Source organism: Rhagoletis zephyria, unplaced genomic scaffold (genome assembly GCF_001687245.7).
Source record: "Rhagoletis zephyria isolate East Lansing unplaced genomic scaffold, Rhagoletis_zephyria_1.1 Rzeph_scaffold_10884, whole genome shotgun sequence".
Lineage (NCBI taxonomy): Eukaryota > Metazoa > Arthropoda > Insecta > Diptera > Tephritidae > Rhagoletis > Rhagoletis zephyria.
Window position 1 is genome coordinate 1 of NW_016167961.1, and position 15,503 is coordinate 15,503.

At 36.6% G+C, this 15,503-nt stretch overlaps 1 protein-coding gene across 1 annotated transcript; it reads right to left on the bottom strand.

Annotated features, from left to right (window-relative positions):
- Positions 1–1,761: 1,761 nt before the first annotated feature.
- On the bottom strand, positions 1,762–11,920 carry LOC108376738 (protein FAM107B-like). The gene is made up of 3 exons (XM_017632969.1): positions 11,851–11,920; positions 3,901–4,276; positions 1,762–3,117 (listed from the first exon to the last, which is right to left on the bottom strand). The coding sequence occupies exons 1-3, from the start codon at positions 11,903–11,905 to the stop codon at positions 2,847–2,849; spliced, it is 702 nt and encodes a 233-aa protein (XP_017488458.1). The 5' UTR covers positions 11,906–11,920; the 3' UTR covers positions 1,762–2,846.
- Between the last annotated feature and the right edge of the window lie 3,583 nt (positions 11,921–15,503).

A 15,503-nucleotide genomic window follows, 5' to 3' on the forward strand; every position in this document is an offset into this window, starting at 1 on the left:
GTCAATTGACCTTATTTCCATTGACCTTATTACCTGTCACCGCTTTTTCTGCTTAGGGCTTTTTTCTGTGGAACCTGAGGCCACTAAAAAGTTCAGATTTTTCTACCGATAATAGCATCGCCAGCGACTAAAATATGATGTCTCTTTGACCCAGTCACAGAAGCGGAGAAAGTCGTTTAAGAAATATTTTGTTCGTAAATACAAATAACCACCCTACAGTCAACGGTGGTATGCAAGGATGCCAGTGATGATCTTTAGTCAAAGTTTTCTTTGGGTGATTGACTAGAAATTTAAAACCCCTTAAACTGTATTACCTTAATACCAGTGGCCAGTACTGTTCTCGCATTGCCTTTTGATTGTAGTTTAACTTATTGTCAGATAAATAGGTCCTTAAGACTGAGCAATATGCTATCATAGATTGTACTATCGTGATGCACAACTGATTACTTCCCAGTTAGGTTAGCTTAGGTTAGCGGACTGCCGCCGTAGATGGAGGCCCTCGTAGACGATTAATTCTTTTAAGCCCAAAATACAACAGCGCAGTTGCACTACTTGCAAAAATTAGGAATAACTGTTACCAATTTTTGCGTTATCGAACGGGGCTATTGTAGGTCGCACATTTTCTAAACAAAACAGCTGATTTCGAAAAATTGCCACTGCACTATGTGTTGTAGTTTGGGCTTTACAGCCGCAGAGTTTTTCGAGATGAGAGTAGTTCGAAGAAAATCTTGAGAGGTTTATATGCTCACGAAGCCTTCATTATCAAGGCATTATCTCATTGGACTACAGTAGCTGTCGCGGGCGGCAAAAGGATTTATGTTAACCATTCCTCACAAGCCGTTCAGCTATAGTGAGACTGAAGTATAACATCTTGGAGAGCAATTCTTAAAGAGCTCAGATAAAAGGCTGAGAAACTACCTTAAATTAACTTATCTCAAGATTTTAACTGACTTTTACGTGATATTAGTTAATACATTTGTAGGAGTTCTTACATATTTTACATGCAGATAATGCCGGAAAATTATGTCAACTGGTTTGCGGAATAAATTTTGTCAGGATTCCCAAGTATTTCAGTGATGGAATGTCGAGTACCTCCACCTGTCATCTAAGGTTTACGATTGCAAAGATTTCTTTAATAATAATTTGTATACTTAATCTAACTATTAAATCTGTATTGTATATATGTATTTACATACTGTACGGAATAGGAATTTTATATGGGTAAAATTGGCCTTTGGGCAGCCTCCACTAAAATTTTCGGTGATCGAGCGCGGCTTGGTTGCCCGCACAATACTATTTACTCATCTGGTCAATACCTTCTTTTTTTTTTGTATATCGACTGCTCCAATCAGCATTTGAAATTAAAACAAGTTTTTATTTTGTTAACTTTTTACTACAATAGAATTTATTTAAAACTAATTTTATAAGTATTATCTACGTTTCATATAATTATTGATTTTATTTGTGTTTCATTACAGAACTGCTAACGATTTATTATTTCCCTTTACATTTCACTTAAGATTTCTTTTTCGTTTAAATTCATACACATATTCATTTAAATATTTAGTACGTTTGAATGTATTTATCTCACTGTGTCACAACGCTCAGACCTTTCGCCAATTACAATTAACATTTACAGGTTTGCTTTAGTTTTTATTATTCTTTTAATTGTAATGTAATTTTCATTTAAACTTTTTTTCTTCTTTTATTTTTCGTATTAATTTTAAGTTTAAAGTTGAACTCAGGGTTATGGTTTCATTGATTCATACATGGTGCTGTGTTGTTGTTGTTTAAGAATTTTTCGTCAGAGTTTCACTAGAAGTACAATACAATACAATACAATACAATACAATACAGTACAATAGAGTTTAATTATACAATACAATATCAATTAGTAATTAGTAATTAGTAAATATTAATTATCATTACAAAATACATTTATGATTAAGTGTGATTTTATGTATAAAAATAACATCATTTTCTTCTTAAATTTCGTCATTCATCTAAATATAAATATGTAAATACATAGATGATTAGTAGCACATTTTGTTGTTTTGACAATTTACGAATAAGTAGTGGAAAATGTAGGCAAACAAAGAGATTCATACGAGTAAAATATTTGCGTTAAGACAATAAAATTACATTTCGAATTAGCTGGAAGAATTGAATAAAATACTTAAAATTATAGACATTTTGTTATTGAAAATAAAAAAACAAGCAAAAAACAAAAATTGGCGATTGAATTTGTAAATGTAAACTTCTCTAATAAATTTAGCGCCTAAAAATATTTTTCAGCGAAAGTGTATGCAATCGAACAAAATTTTTCTAACAAAGTGCAAATGCAAACTTTCCAATTAATTTCCGTTGACAAGATTACAAACAAAATTAAGCTAATTTAAAAATACATATCTTTAACGCATACACATGTAATTATACGAAAATAAATTCTTCGAAAATCCGAACAAAACAGGAATTGACGAATTCGTTTTTTTTTTTTTTAGCTATAAGTGCTGCTTCAAAAAAGTGATGTGCGATAACTCGAAAACATATTCAAATATTTAATTTAGTATAACAAAATTTAGCTCTACTATCGCCTCTAACATTTCCAAATTCAATTAATAAGCAATTTTGCACGCCTCAAATTAGTTGATCCCAAAATCATAAAAAAAATCGTCTTGAAGTATAATTTATTTAATTTAGTATTTGTATGGATCGAAATTGAGCTGAAAAAAAAATATTTGCTTCTGTTGTGGTTGTTGTTGTTATTTTTGTTGTATGCGCGGGTGCTGTGTTTTATTTCTTCATATATTTGGTTTTCATTCCCACCCCCCCTTCGACAGCCTCATCTATTTCAGCTCGCTCGCCCGTTGCTGGCGCAGTTTCGCTCGCGCATTCAAATATTCTGGATTCACATATTGCTTGTCCTCCTCGTCCTCGCCGCCGCCCTCTTGGCGCTCGTGCTTCTGCGCACGCTCCATTATCACACGATTCAATTCAGCTTTAAGGCCGGCGGTGGGTGAGAGATCCTCCTGATGCTGCTGTTGGCGTTGCTGCCGTTCGCGTTGTTTCTCGTAGGCGCGCTGCAGCTCCGATTTTTGATTCAGCACACTTTTGCCGCTGTTGTAAGGAGAGAGAAAGAAAATACAAATTAAAATTTTTTGGTTTCTGTTATCTACTTGTAAAGTCATACATATGAACGTCATAAAGTCGATATTCCCTCAACGAGGTATGTATTCTCGGAAGCTCTGTTCCCAAAGTGTGGGATGAACCTTTTTAAAGAGTCGACACGATATGCAGCGGCGATTGTTAAGAGAAGTCTCAATATAATATTATTTAAATTAGCGTAAAACTATTCAGTTTAAAAATACCCTAGCTACCTCAATGGAGTAGTTATATCACGAAAGCTCACATCTGAACAAACAGTGCCACCTTACAAGGCACAAGCAACTCTTGGTTTTACCTATCTAAATGAAGTATTTTTTAAAGCAAAACCTCACACCTGAACAATCAGTTGCATGAGGGTTCAAAGCTGCAGTAACCCGACCTTGCTGAATTTCACTGCAAACCTTTTATTAATTATAAGTAAGCGGGCTTTGCGATCCTCTCGATACGAACAAATGATTAAAGACGTCCATATACTAAATTTCCTATCTATAAATCTAAGCATCCAACCCGTCGGCCAGATAATTTTGGTAAAACTTCTTCTCGGGTTGACGAACATCGGTTAGTTATAGAATCATGTAAAGTTCAGGAAAAGTAATCCACTGTGGAAAGCTTTCCGGTAGTTTGACTATCACAAACGGATTATTAAATTGCTTTATTTTGTCTCGAAAATAGGTGTTCCACCGCGTCATATAACCTTTAAGGAATGGAATTAAATTCAAAATTCTCGCAACTTACACTTTGTTATTGAACTTCAGCTCACGATGTAGCTGCTGTCGTTCGTTGGACTCTAGGCAGGGATTTATCAGCTTTCTGGGTAGTATTAGACCGTCGGCGTCTTTTTGTACTCCGGGCGGTGGCGACGACATCATCATTGTTATTGTTGTTGTACTGCGTTCGCTCGCTTCGAGTGCACTGCTAATCGCTTGGCGCTTCTGTTCAAACCACTCTTGGCCAGCAGCGTTCGATGTGGATCCAGGTTCCCGTAGCACAACCTTTTCCGAGGTGATGGATGTTGTCAATACTATGGGTGAATGGGTAGCCGATGCGGCAGATGTTACCGTTGTTGAACGCTTTTTCGGACTGTCACTATTGGAAGCAGATGAATCGGTGCCTGCAAGATTGGAAGAAAAGATGAGGGAAATAAATAAGTACAAAAACTTGAAGAATTAAGTGTCACAGTTTAGCATGAATGGTTTATATTTTTTTCGTGCTGCTTGAGGAGTCGAACCGGCAACTGCACAAAGTAGTTTTAAAGCTTCATTCAATTCTACAGACGCACTGGAATGCGAAGTGGCCAGACAAATGGGACAAAGGCAAAACAAGTGACCAACGGATTAGGCATTGCGGTCTTGCTGTTGACTTGAGTGGATACTACATATTTGCCCCATATGAATACTAATAAAGTAAGAAACTAAAAAAAAATAAAATAAAAAAAAAAACACATTCGAACAATATGCAGTGCCAGTGACCGTGCGCCTGAAGAAAGAGCAGAAGAAGCAGAGCTAATCAATATTGGAGTCAATGATTTATGACAAAAGCGAAAATGACCAAACGAAATGTAACAAATAGCAATTTTATGATTTTTTCTTTCTGCTTGTTGTTAGTCTTTCCTTTGTTATTGTGACTTATTTTTATGTTTTAGTATTTTTTCCATTTTTATTTGAAAGCATGCTCACAAAACCGCTTCACACGGTTCATTGTGTGTACAAAAATGCCAATTGCCGCCACTTGCCATTCAAAGGCCCACAACAATGGCCAATTGCCACAAGCGACGTCCATGAGCAGTTCAACCATTGTCCATTGCGAGTAGTTTCGTTGAGATTAAATAGAATTTATTTCAGGTATTTCTTGAAAATACAAATAATAAAAATTAAAATTAGTAGTAAAATATTCCTCTCTTAGTTTTTGATGCCTAAATTAGTTCATGTGTCAGAGAAGTGTCTAATAGAGTAATTTTTTTTTTAATTCTTCTGATACAAAATGCCTTTCGCATTACCTTCTGTTTCAGGAGAATTTTCACATTCGAGAAGAGGCAAGAGACATCTTTTCGACTCCTCCCCAACCACTGCAGCGAATATCAAGCGGAAATGGTAGCTTTCCAGAAGGCATTTCGGAGCCAAGCTGAAATACTTACAAGTTTTCATCTTTTCTGAAAGTCATGCAGCCCTTAAGACGTGGGACCGAGAACAAAAGGTATGATTAAAAGTAAATGTCGTTCTCGTAGTTTTGTTCCCAAGAACGCTTCAAAAACCGTACCAAAATGAGAAAAAAAAACATCCGGGAATATTTTAACAAGAACGAAAGTGATAACAAAGCTGTTGAGAACGTCTCCAAAGAGAACAAAATGCCAACAATAACATCTGGAACCTTTCCAATAAAACAAATTTGGAACAAAAGTCACCGGAACGTTCTGGCAAAGAACAAAACCGGAACGAAAGTTTAAGGAACTTTCCGACAGAGAAAACAAAAATGCGAACAAATCTCTCTGTACTATTATCGAAGAATTGAATCGTTCGCGGCTTTGTTCTCATTTTATTTCCGCTCGAACTGTCCTCAATACTTTTGTTCCCGTTTAGTTCTCTTGTGGGTACATTCTTGACATTATATTTTGTTTCATGCAGAACTAAACCAAAACTGTAACCCGTTATCGGTCGCTGCTTGAAACTATATACAAATGATCTAGTCATTCCTCTTAGTAAGCTCTGGTTGGATAGAAAAGGTACGACCACCTTCATCCTTCTTGGAAAGAGAGAGACTGGAATTGATACCATGATAATAATATTTGGGCAGACGCTTTGGCCATTTTGTACTCTTTGTACGACCTCTGTACGCTACAGGTTATACACACCCTCGACGGCTTTTGCCGCTGAAAAAACTCTGCGGTGCCATCAACTAATTACTTTAGGGAGTTTGGTTTGGTACCTGAGAAGTGCATGTGCACTAACTGAGCCTTCTACGAGTACAAATATTAATATTTCCCTTCACCTAAAGAAGCCAAAGTTCGTAATTTTCCGCCCAACAAAGAATTAGAGCCTGTTCGTGGTTATCAAAAGAACAAAGGAATTTTCTAACTATTTGCGCCATTGTAAACGCAAAACATACTTCACTACGTTGTAGACATAGAAAATGCAGCAGCCATACCAAAAGGAACTTATGCGCTTAACTCGCATAAAAGCGAAAAGCACAAATATGCGACCATAAATAAAGCACATAAAAACAGCAACAAAACCTCGAAATACAACTGAACTAAAAAAAAAAGAAAACTAGAACATCAAAGTTCTTATTTTTTTATACTTTTCTGCTCGCGCAACGCAACGCATGCGTTTCTCGAAAACACTCACCTTTTTCGCCACAAACGCAAAATACGAAAGTTAAAGATTCTTACAAGTGTATCTTACACAGATTAAGGTTAACAAGAGTAGTAGGTGTCGACTGTGGCAAGACGATTAAAATATTTATGTATCAGCAAAGAATACAAATGGGCTGAACGCATGAACGTTGTGCCAAAACGAGTACTCGCAAAAGAAAAAAAAAAATAAAATACTTTTAGAGTTTTGTTTGACGTCACCGCTTTCTTCAAGGCATACCGCAAGTAGTTCTCTGACCTTATAGAGACGATAAATGGTAAGCAGCATACAGACGACATGCTTCTCAGTCAAATCAAACCGCACCTAAAATCATGGCATGCGAAGCGCTTTCTTTTACGGCCTCATCGTAACCGGTAAGCGGAAAAACGGGCCCTTCTGCGAAAACACCTAACAATAAGCCACCTGTTGATGGCAGTGCGGTGGAAGGCAGATCAAAAGAGACAACGGCAGCTAAGAAAAGGTATCAACCGCAACAATTGCCTCCGCTTTTGTTGCCACTATTGCAGCTGTCATATTAACCCAAATTTCCACGCATCAAATTGGTGTTCAGTGAGCTCAACGGAAAGAATATTTATTTAGCAGCCTTAAGAACGAAGTAGCAAAAGAAGGCAAAGGTTTAGGTACACAATTACATACATATGCGTGTAAGTACATATATATGTATGTATGTACATTAGACTGTGTTGAATTAAACGAATGTTTTTTTTCTTTCGGTCCCGTATGAAAACTTCGTTGTTGGTCACAAAAAAATAATTGTGGCTAAATTTCAGCCCCATATCTTAATTTTTTAGTTAGCGCTCACAAAAATAAGAATTTTTAATGAAACAATTTGTTTCCGCTTTTTTTTTTGATAAACAAAATATGTATACAACAAAAAAACACCAAAAACAACTTGGTAGCCCATTCAATTCCAGTATAGTAAGTGCAAGTTTTGTTGAAGGTTTCGCTAATTTTTTTCTGTATAAACAAGTCGTCGAACACACTTTGTATGAAAGATAATTACTGAGATCGTCAACAAAAAAAAAATGCCAAAAATCAACCGTAAGTCCTAGCTAATTCAAAGTTGCACTTGCTATACTAGAATTGAATGGGCTACAAGGTTGTTTTTAGTTTTTTTTTTTGTTATATATAATGATTTACTAAAATAAATAGCGGAAGCAACTTTTTTTCATTAAGTATACCTATTATCGCTAGCGCTAGCTGACAAATGAAGATGGCGGGCTAACATTTTGCCACAATTATTATTTTTATTTTTTTTTGACCGACAACGAAATCTTCATACGGAACCGAAAGGAAAAAAAAACATTCGTTTTATCTGACACAGTCTAATGTAATGAGTGTATATTTAGTAGTCAAAACTAAATAAATAAAGAATCGAACAAAAGCCGTCTAAATTAGTTGTCATTGAGCATTCGCATCGTTCACGTTCATCTCGAATTATTTGCACTTTTTTTTTTTTGCTTTCTTCTCTCCTTTATGAACAAATTGTGTTTAAAAGTTTCTACTAATTTTTTATTTTGCCAATTAAATATTGTGCTCGAAGCTCCGACAACGTCACCGCCAACTGTTACCGAATCGTTTTTGTTAATGAGCTAATTGCAAAGGCGAGTCAAGCTGGCTAAAATGGTAAAAAGCCAAAAACGGGATCGCAATAGCACTCAACAGACGCTTGCTTGCTTGTCTCTAAACAAACTCACTCGGTCGGTTTTAGTCGATTTTTTTCGAAATGTTCTTTTTTGTTTTTTTTTTTTCGTTTTGGTGAAATTTAGCGCACACAACTCATAGAGCACTCGAAATTGTATGCCTTTATTTGGCGCTTGTTTACAACCTGTTTTTTGGAGTTCTACTTTGGCGCTGACACAAAGCTCCTAATGTCTACAATCATTCATAGCTTTGACCTATTGAGCAATCAACTAAGCCGCTAAAATAAAACAAATATAAATTGCATACAAACGAACAGAAAAATAACAGTAAAGCACCCTTCAATCGGAATGCCTTGAGAATTGACTTAGAAGCACTTCTATAACTTTTTATATAGCACGCCAGACAATACTTGAATGCATATAAATAAATATGTATTATACCTAAATATATATGTACATACCCTGCAGGGAAACCTGAAAGCCAAATTTCTGGTTCAGTGCTAAATCTTTATCGCCAAAAACGAACCAGTCCGATAGTAACTTAGATCCTCCTCACGGGTTCAAAAGCAGCGAAATGTGGCACTTTTACAAAATTGTGTATTTCATTTTACATATCGCTAGCGAAGAGTAAAACGTTGCCAAGTTCACTTTTTCCAAAAAGCTATATTTTGATACAAGAAGCAAGAACATTTAAAAATGCATCGTTTTCGAAAAAATCTAACTACCTATTTTATTCCTAATCGTTTCTATTCACTGATAAGCAAATTTACTATGTCCAAAATAGTTATAGAAAATGTGATAAGTCCCAAAGAACAAAACAGCTTTTCATTAGAAATTTATATCTGGGGTGCCGAGTTGGGAACTGGTTCGGAACTATCGAAAAATGGATTCAGCGGTGGCACCCAGCTATAACTATTTTGTTTACTTCAAATTGGTGGTGGGCTAGGATGCAAAAGAGAATCAAACTGTACTAGTGATGGTTCTAAATTCCTTAGTACCGAGCCAGTTGGGCACTAGTGCGTTTCCCTTCAGGGTATGTATGTAAAAAAAACAACAAACAAAGGGCTACCATTAGTAATAACGTTTTGTTAATTTCAGTCTCAGTAGTTTCGCGATGATACGGTTTGTTTGGCACCTAAAAAGGGGTTAATTGCTTCAAAGCGATACATAAATACATACATAAATATGTGCACATACATATATATGTATGTGTGAACGTAAGTGCTTTTTATGGCGCGCGCACACTCATTAAAGTTTCTCAAGCAGAAAGTTGATCTTGAAAACAGATTTCAAGTAGCTGGTTTTGTAATTATATTCTGAAATCAGCTGCTAATATGTATTTGTACACTTCTGATCATTGTTATTTAGAAAAAATTTATACTATTTTAAAAAGTATTGGTGTCTTTCACACAAGTAGTCTACATAGTTTATATTCACAACGAATACAAAAACTTTCATCTAAACTAGACACATATCTGAGGTTTTCCAGTGGATACTATAAATGTGTATTTTTTTTTTTTTTCAAAATGAGCAGTTTTAAATAAAGTCCCAAACTAGCCTCTTCTTTTTTGGCCTGTTTCCGATTGAAAGAAAGAAAAAAATGTAAACAAAATTTCTTGAGATTCTCATTTCCCTTAGAGATTCATCGAGGATCGGGCTTTATATCATTAGATATTGCCACTGCTGCCGGTGTTGGGTTCGTCAGTTGGTTCAAAACAAAGTAAATTTAATAAACCATTTTCTACTCATTTTTATATGGGAAAATCTTTTTTCCATAAATCATCACCTGTCAACCTAATTGAAGTAAATAGCCCGAATAACTACTATTTTTTTAATTTCTACTCTACTTAAACCTCATATTTAAAATTGTTAACTACCAGACCGGTCAAGTTTGATTTGAAAAAAAAAAAAATACTCAAGGTCAAAGGTCACATAAACTGAGTTTTTCCATTTTTCAGCTAAACGGTAAGGTTTATCATAAAAATAGGTTAAACAAAAATGTAGATCATCATTATTTCTAAAAACCGTTATGACACTTTTGTTGCTAAGAATCACCATTTCTGGAATACATCGACGCGATCGATATCCATATTGTAATATTCCATGGAGGTGCCACACCCCTTTTTCTAATCGAGATAAAAGTTATGCTTTATTTTAAATCGGGCTAAATGACACCAGTGTGCGATCGTTATGATCTGTTGAGAGTCTATATTAGCTAGGATTATCCAGTACTGATCATTAAAATAATTTTTACACAGACTCAAATACACAAACACAAAATATTACACCAGCGCAAAAATCCGCATCTCAAAAGATTTCCCCATATAGAATGGAATGTGACACACACACATACTTCGATACAAAAAAAAAACAAAAACTCACCCTCACAATTCAAGGTTGCAATTTCACTGCCAAATATCGCACAACCTTCGCACACACACACACACACACACGCATTCTATCCCTGCAGTAAATCGCTCTAGTTCAGAACTAGCGCAGAACTAGCTCTTTAAGAGGCGGTACTGGTTCTCGATCTATCCCAACGCAATGCTTTTAACTGTCTCTTTTTACATGGCGATGTCCTACGAAGTGGAAATTGCCACCTCTGCAGAACTTTCGAAGTAGTTCTGAACTGGTTCTGTTTTCGACAGTTCGGGGACAATAAGTTTTCTATCAGAAAATATTTTAAAACTAGATTACTGGATATTTTTCTTTTCTGAACTGTTCCCATTTTGGACAGATCTGTGACAATAAGTTTTTTTATGAACAAAATTTTGATTATTAGATTTTTTTATATTTTTTAATTTTTTCTGTTCTTTTACAGATTGCATTTTATTTAATTTTTTTTATTTTATTTATATTAAATTTTATAATTTCTCTTCAATTTTTTAGCGGCACTAACAATTTAAATTTATTACATCTGGAAATCACAACTGCATCCACCGCGATTTGAACTCGCGACCAACGATATTAGAGTCGGAGGTCTTCCCGCTGAGCTATTGTAGTGTTGTTCGAGAAGTGAGAATTTGTGCATTTACTTCTCAACAGAGCGCAACTAGCACACCAAAAGTTTTAACTGTCCCTCTCTGCAGCCGTTTTGCACTAGTTCAGAGATAACAGACTGTCTCTGAATTTTACTGCAGGGATGTTATGAGACAAGCCATTGTGTTAAAGCTTCCCCCTTTTTGAGGCAATCGATTTAATTAAAAAGCGCCGCGTTGCAGGGGTTTGACGCTGCAGTTGCCCACTGTTTCAACAAAAATTCTAAGTGCTTTGGATGAACTCGAAAATATACAAAAAAAAAATAAAAATTGTTTAAACTCGGCTGTTAATTTTTCCCGCTGTCGACAACCATTTTTCGTAACTATAGCGATTTTAATACCGTAACAGCGTAGATTTAACTATCTATAAAATATAATGCAAAGCAGAAAGAAATAAACAGTAAGTAGTGAAATTTATTTCGTAATAAAACAATGACAAGCCGAGTGCATACGAAAAGAGACAGCGACAAAAGGTACCCCTTGAATGAAAGCCGCCAACTATGTAATGCATTTGTGTTGAAATTGAAAAAAATAAAATAAAAAAAATACCAACAACCACAACAGCGACAACAGCAATAATTTCGGATTTCGGATTTCGGTTACGACAAAAACAAGCAAATTGGCTGCACTCACTTTCGAAAACTCGCATGCGACTCATTATGCCGGACGAGATGTGCGTGCGACTCATTTTAATAGGCTTTAGCTGCGTTATTGTTTTGAGCCAAATACTTGAAAGCGATTTAAAAAATTTTTATGTTTTATCAGATACCGCCGCTCAACGACTTCGTTATAATAGATACTTGGAGTGTCTCAAACTATTTTCGCTGCGGCAACTTGCTGCTCCGCAGTGTCTTAATTAAGCGCCAGCTGGCTGCTGTTATCAAATCATACACACTGGCTTTTCTTTCAACACTTTTTTCGCTGCTTCAATTTTAATGGCACAAAAATTTTATTTGTTTATTTGGCGCCGATGCTAATGCAATGCAATTACACGCCTGCTAAATAAATTGCTCTCGTCTAGCGAGTTGCTATGTAAATACTTGCTGCTGCGTGCCGCGTGCTGGCCGCCCGGCTCTGTGCCTGCCGCTGTGCTGTCGATGCAAATCGATTTGGCTAACTGAATTAAGAAACAAGTTTAATTGAATTTGAGCGTTCATATGGCGCGGCTTTTGTTTCGTTAATGTAAATTCAGGGATTTATTTCGTTTCCTTTGCTTTTTTATTTTCTACCGCTGTGTGGAACACCAACGAAGCGTTGCATTTGAATATTTTAACTAACTAATCAATTCGATTGCCTATTTGGCAGCCCACTGTCGTCGCGTTGCCTGTAACTTTGCCACTGCCATCGCCGCCATTCTCGGCACTGCCGTGGCAGTAGGCGCTAACAAGCTTCCTTTTATTTTAATCGTTGGTTTGCCGTGTTGCCCCCACTTGTCATTGTCACACGCTGACATTTTGTTGTTCCAATTGTTACTATCTGCGCTATACTTAACTCTTATTTCACTTTATTCTATTTGCAGCTTTTCTATTTTTTTCTTTTTCCTTTACTCGGGTTTACTTGTGCGCCTTGCACTTATGCATTACATAGGCTTTCTCATGTTTTCACTTTTCACATGTCTGCCCATTTAGCCGCCTGACACAATGCTGGCCAAAGTCACACTTAAACACGGCCGAAAGGCGCCACATGTTGCCTCTGACTGGCGCAGCGATGCCAAGTCACAGCTAAACGAATGCTGGTGCCCGCCTCTGTGCCGCGCGCTGTTGCAGAAAATGTTGCAAGTTGTAATGCGCTGCGTTGTGGCGCTGTGGCGCTTCACCTACCGTCAAGGTGGGCGCAAAAATCGATAAACAAATGGCAGCGGCAGCAGCCTCATGCTCCAACAATAGTTTATTTTGGGGTCTTCTTCCCTTTTATGCATACAGCGCATCTGCGCACTGTGGGGCGATTTGGTACCTATTATGACCAAAAAAGTCAAATACCAGTAAGTACTTTTTTGCTTTTCCGTTGTTTTATCGGAGGCTTAACAGGTTTCACAATGATATACAAACTCTTTGAAGAGATATACCTCTTACCGAAGGCATTAAACTACTCTATTATCTACTCCAAGATTAGAGATCCAATAAAAAATACATCAAACGTAATAAAGGTCTACCTTGCCGAATGATGATCAGCTCTCTATTCCCTCAGAGAAGTAGGACGCGATAAGTTCCAAACACCTTCTGCGCAGTAACGGGCGCTTGCATAAGAAGTGCGAGATGGACACTAGATCTTTCTCATCTCTACAGATCCTGCAGATATCTTTTATGAAGGCTTATAGTAGTCCGCTGACACACCGAGCGTTCGATTTGGAGAGTCAGTGTCGTAGAGCAAAATACTATACACAGAAGATATGTAAGTCCATCGTAAATTTCTCATCGTATAGGGTTTGTGCAATACTTCAATCGATCTCCCTTTGCGGTAATCTCATTCAGATTCGCAAGCTTTTTCTGCCCCAAGAGACCAAGGCTCTACTATTAGTAGTTATTTTGGAAAGCTCTCTTTTAATTGATCTACAAAAATTATTGAAACCGGGCATTCGATTCACAGCCAGATCTATTCGAAAGACTTGTTCAAAAGCATTGCAAATATTTTAGATTTCCCAAATTTTTACGCACTTAGATCACGGACATTTCACACTGTGCGTTAGCTGTAAATAAAATTGCACTATATTTAACAGCAGTTTCGCAACACTAGGGCGGAACTAGGTATGTATGCCCTGCGCATTTATAGCGCATTGCACGCGTTTGTGTTTGTGTATACGTAAGAATGCTTTGATTCGCTTGGCCTACTTTTAGGCACTGCATTTTCGAAATGCAACAACACAAAGCACAGGCATTTGTCGAGTCATTTTCAGCCTTACAAATAATCGGTTAATCCAGCAAAGGTATGGAAAACAGTAGACTTGTAAGTTGGAGCTTTAGGAGGGGGGGAGCAGATCGAAAGGGTGATTAAGGAGCCAGGCGCCACTTTAGCTGGAGAGTAGCTTAGTAAGTCATTTGATTGCGGTACGAGTATTTTTGGAATATTCATGTCAATAACTGCAGCAGTCAGTTTAAGTATTTATAAATATATTGGAGCATAGTCAGCAGGCAAAGGCGTATTTAGTAAATAAAATAGGTTACGAGCCTTATGCTGGCTCATGCTCGCAAATATCTACTGCAAGCTTTCATTGTGTGCAAAACTTCTAAATAGAAGCTAATAGGTAAAAAATCTGTCATTAGGGCGATTATTTTTGAAACTCTAAGTGCATTTAAAGAGATGAGTGCACACGAGACTCCTTAATAAAAATTTATTCAGTTCAGTGCAATTTGTATGATTTCAGTCGATAGTTATTTTAAGATAAAAGGGCTTGAAGATACTTCGAAATTCAATATAATTACAATTCTTTGGGACTTCGTGGGCAAAAATTTTCAGAAGAAGGCTCAAAAATTTTTCGTAATTGTGGGAACTGTCTGTGAAAAAGCTATATGAAGTGGCTGAGAATTAGTCTTCTCGGATAGTCATACCTAAAACGGGTGATCTAGTGGACCTAGTGGATTTTCATCGAAAAAAAGGGCAGTTAATATCCAATGCCATTAACGAGTTATTCGGGCTGTATTGCTTCGAAGAAAAATCTGCGCATAAAAACACAAGCGCCTTTCGGAGGAGGTCCTATAGGTTCCTTCTTTTGTAAACAATTTTGTACAAAGGAAAGGGTTGAATTCGAACCAGAAATACATACATAGGGTCAAGTCGGTTCTTGCTTTCGAATACTGATGAACCTTGAAGTTAATCATTTGTCCCACCAATTTCTTTCACATTCTTTATCAAACACTAAATTATCAAATACAAAATAAGTTCAAGCCTTGGGAAGAATCCATTACCAATATGTAAGCATAACAAATAATTCGTAAAAGCGTACTGATTGCCATTGCAGGAACAAAATCTCGGGGATGCAGCTTCGGTGGATAGTTTTGCAAAGTAAGAAAAATAATAAATAAATAATCTGAGTATGAGTAGAAAAAGTGGATTTGTAAAGAACACGCGCACACAACCACATTCACACACATACAAATCTGCACTCAAAGGTACGACCGCCAAAATTGTCAATGAGAAACCTTGACCTACATACACTGGCGCCAGCTGCATTAAAGCAGGCTCACAATAGCAATAACTACTAGCAGCAGCTGCTGCACATCTTCTCATACATGCGTCTGCATTTTTAGAAATACATATATGTATGTACACACTCGTATAAAAATATTTGC

Excerpts from the sequence above, each read along its gene's own strand:
- LOC108376738 (XM_017632969.1), bottom strand. The coding sequence starts at position 11,905 with ATGAGTCGCACGCACATCTCGTCCGGCATAATGAGTCGCATGCGAGTT. Across the intron at positions 4,277-11,850 it reads TCGCATGCGAGTTTTCGAAA|GCACCGATTCATCTGCTTCC; the intron begins GTGAGTGCAGCC and ends CCAATCTTGCAG. Across the intron at positions 3,118-3,900 it reads CTGAAGTTCAATAACAAAGT|CGGCAAAAGTGTGCTGAATC; the intron begins GTAAGTTGCGAG and ends TCCTTACAACAG.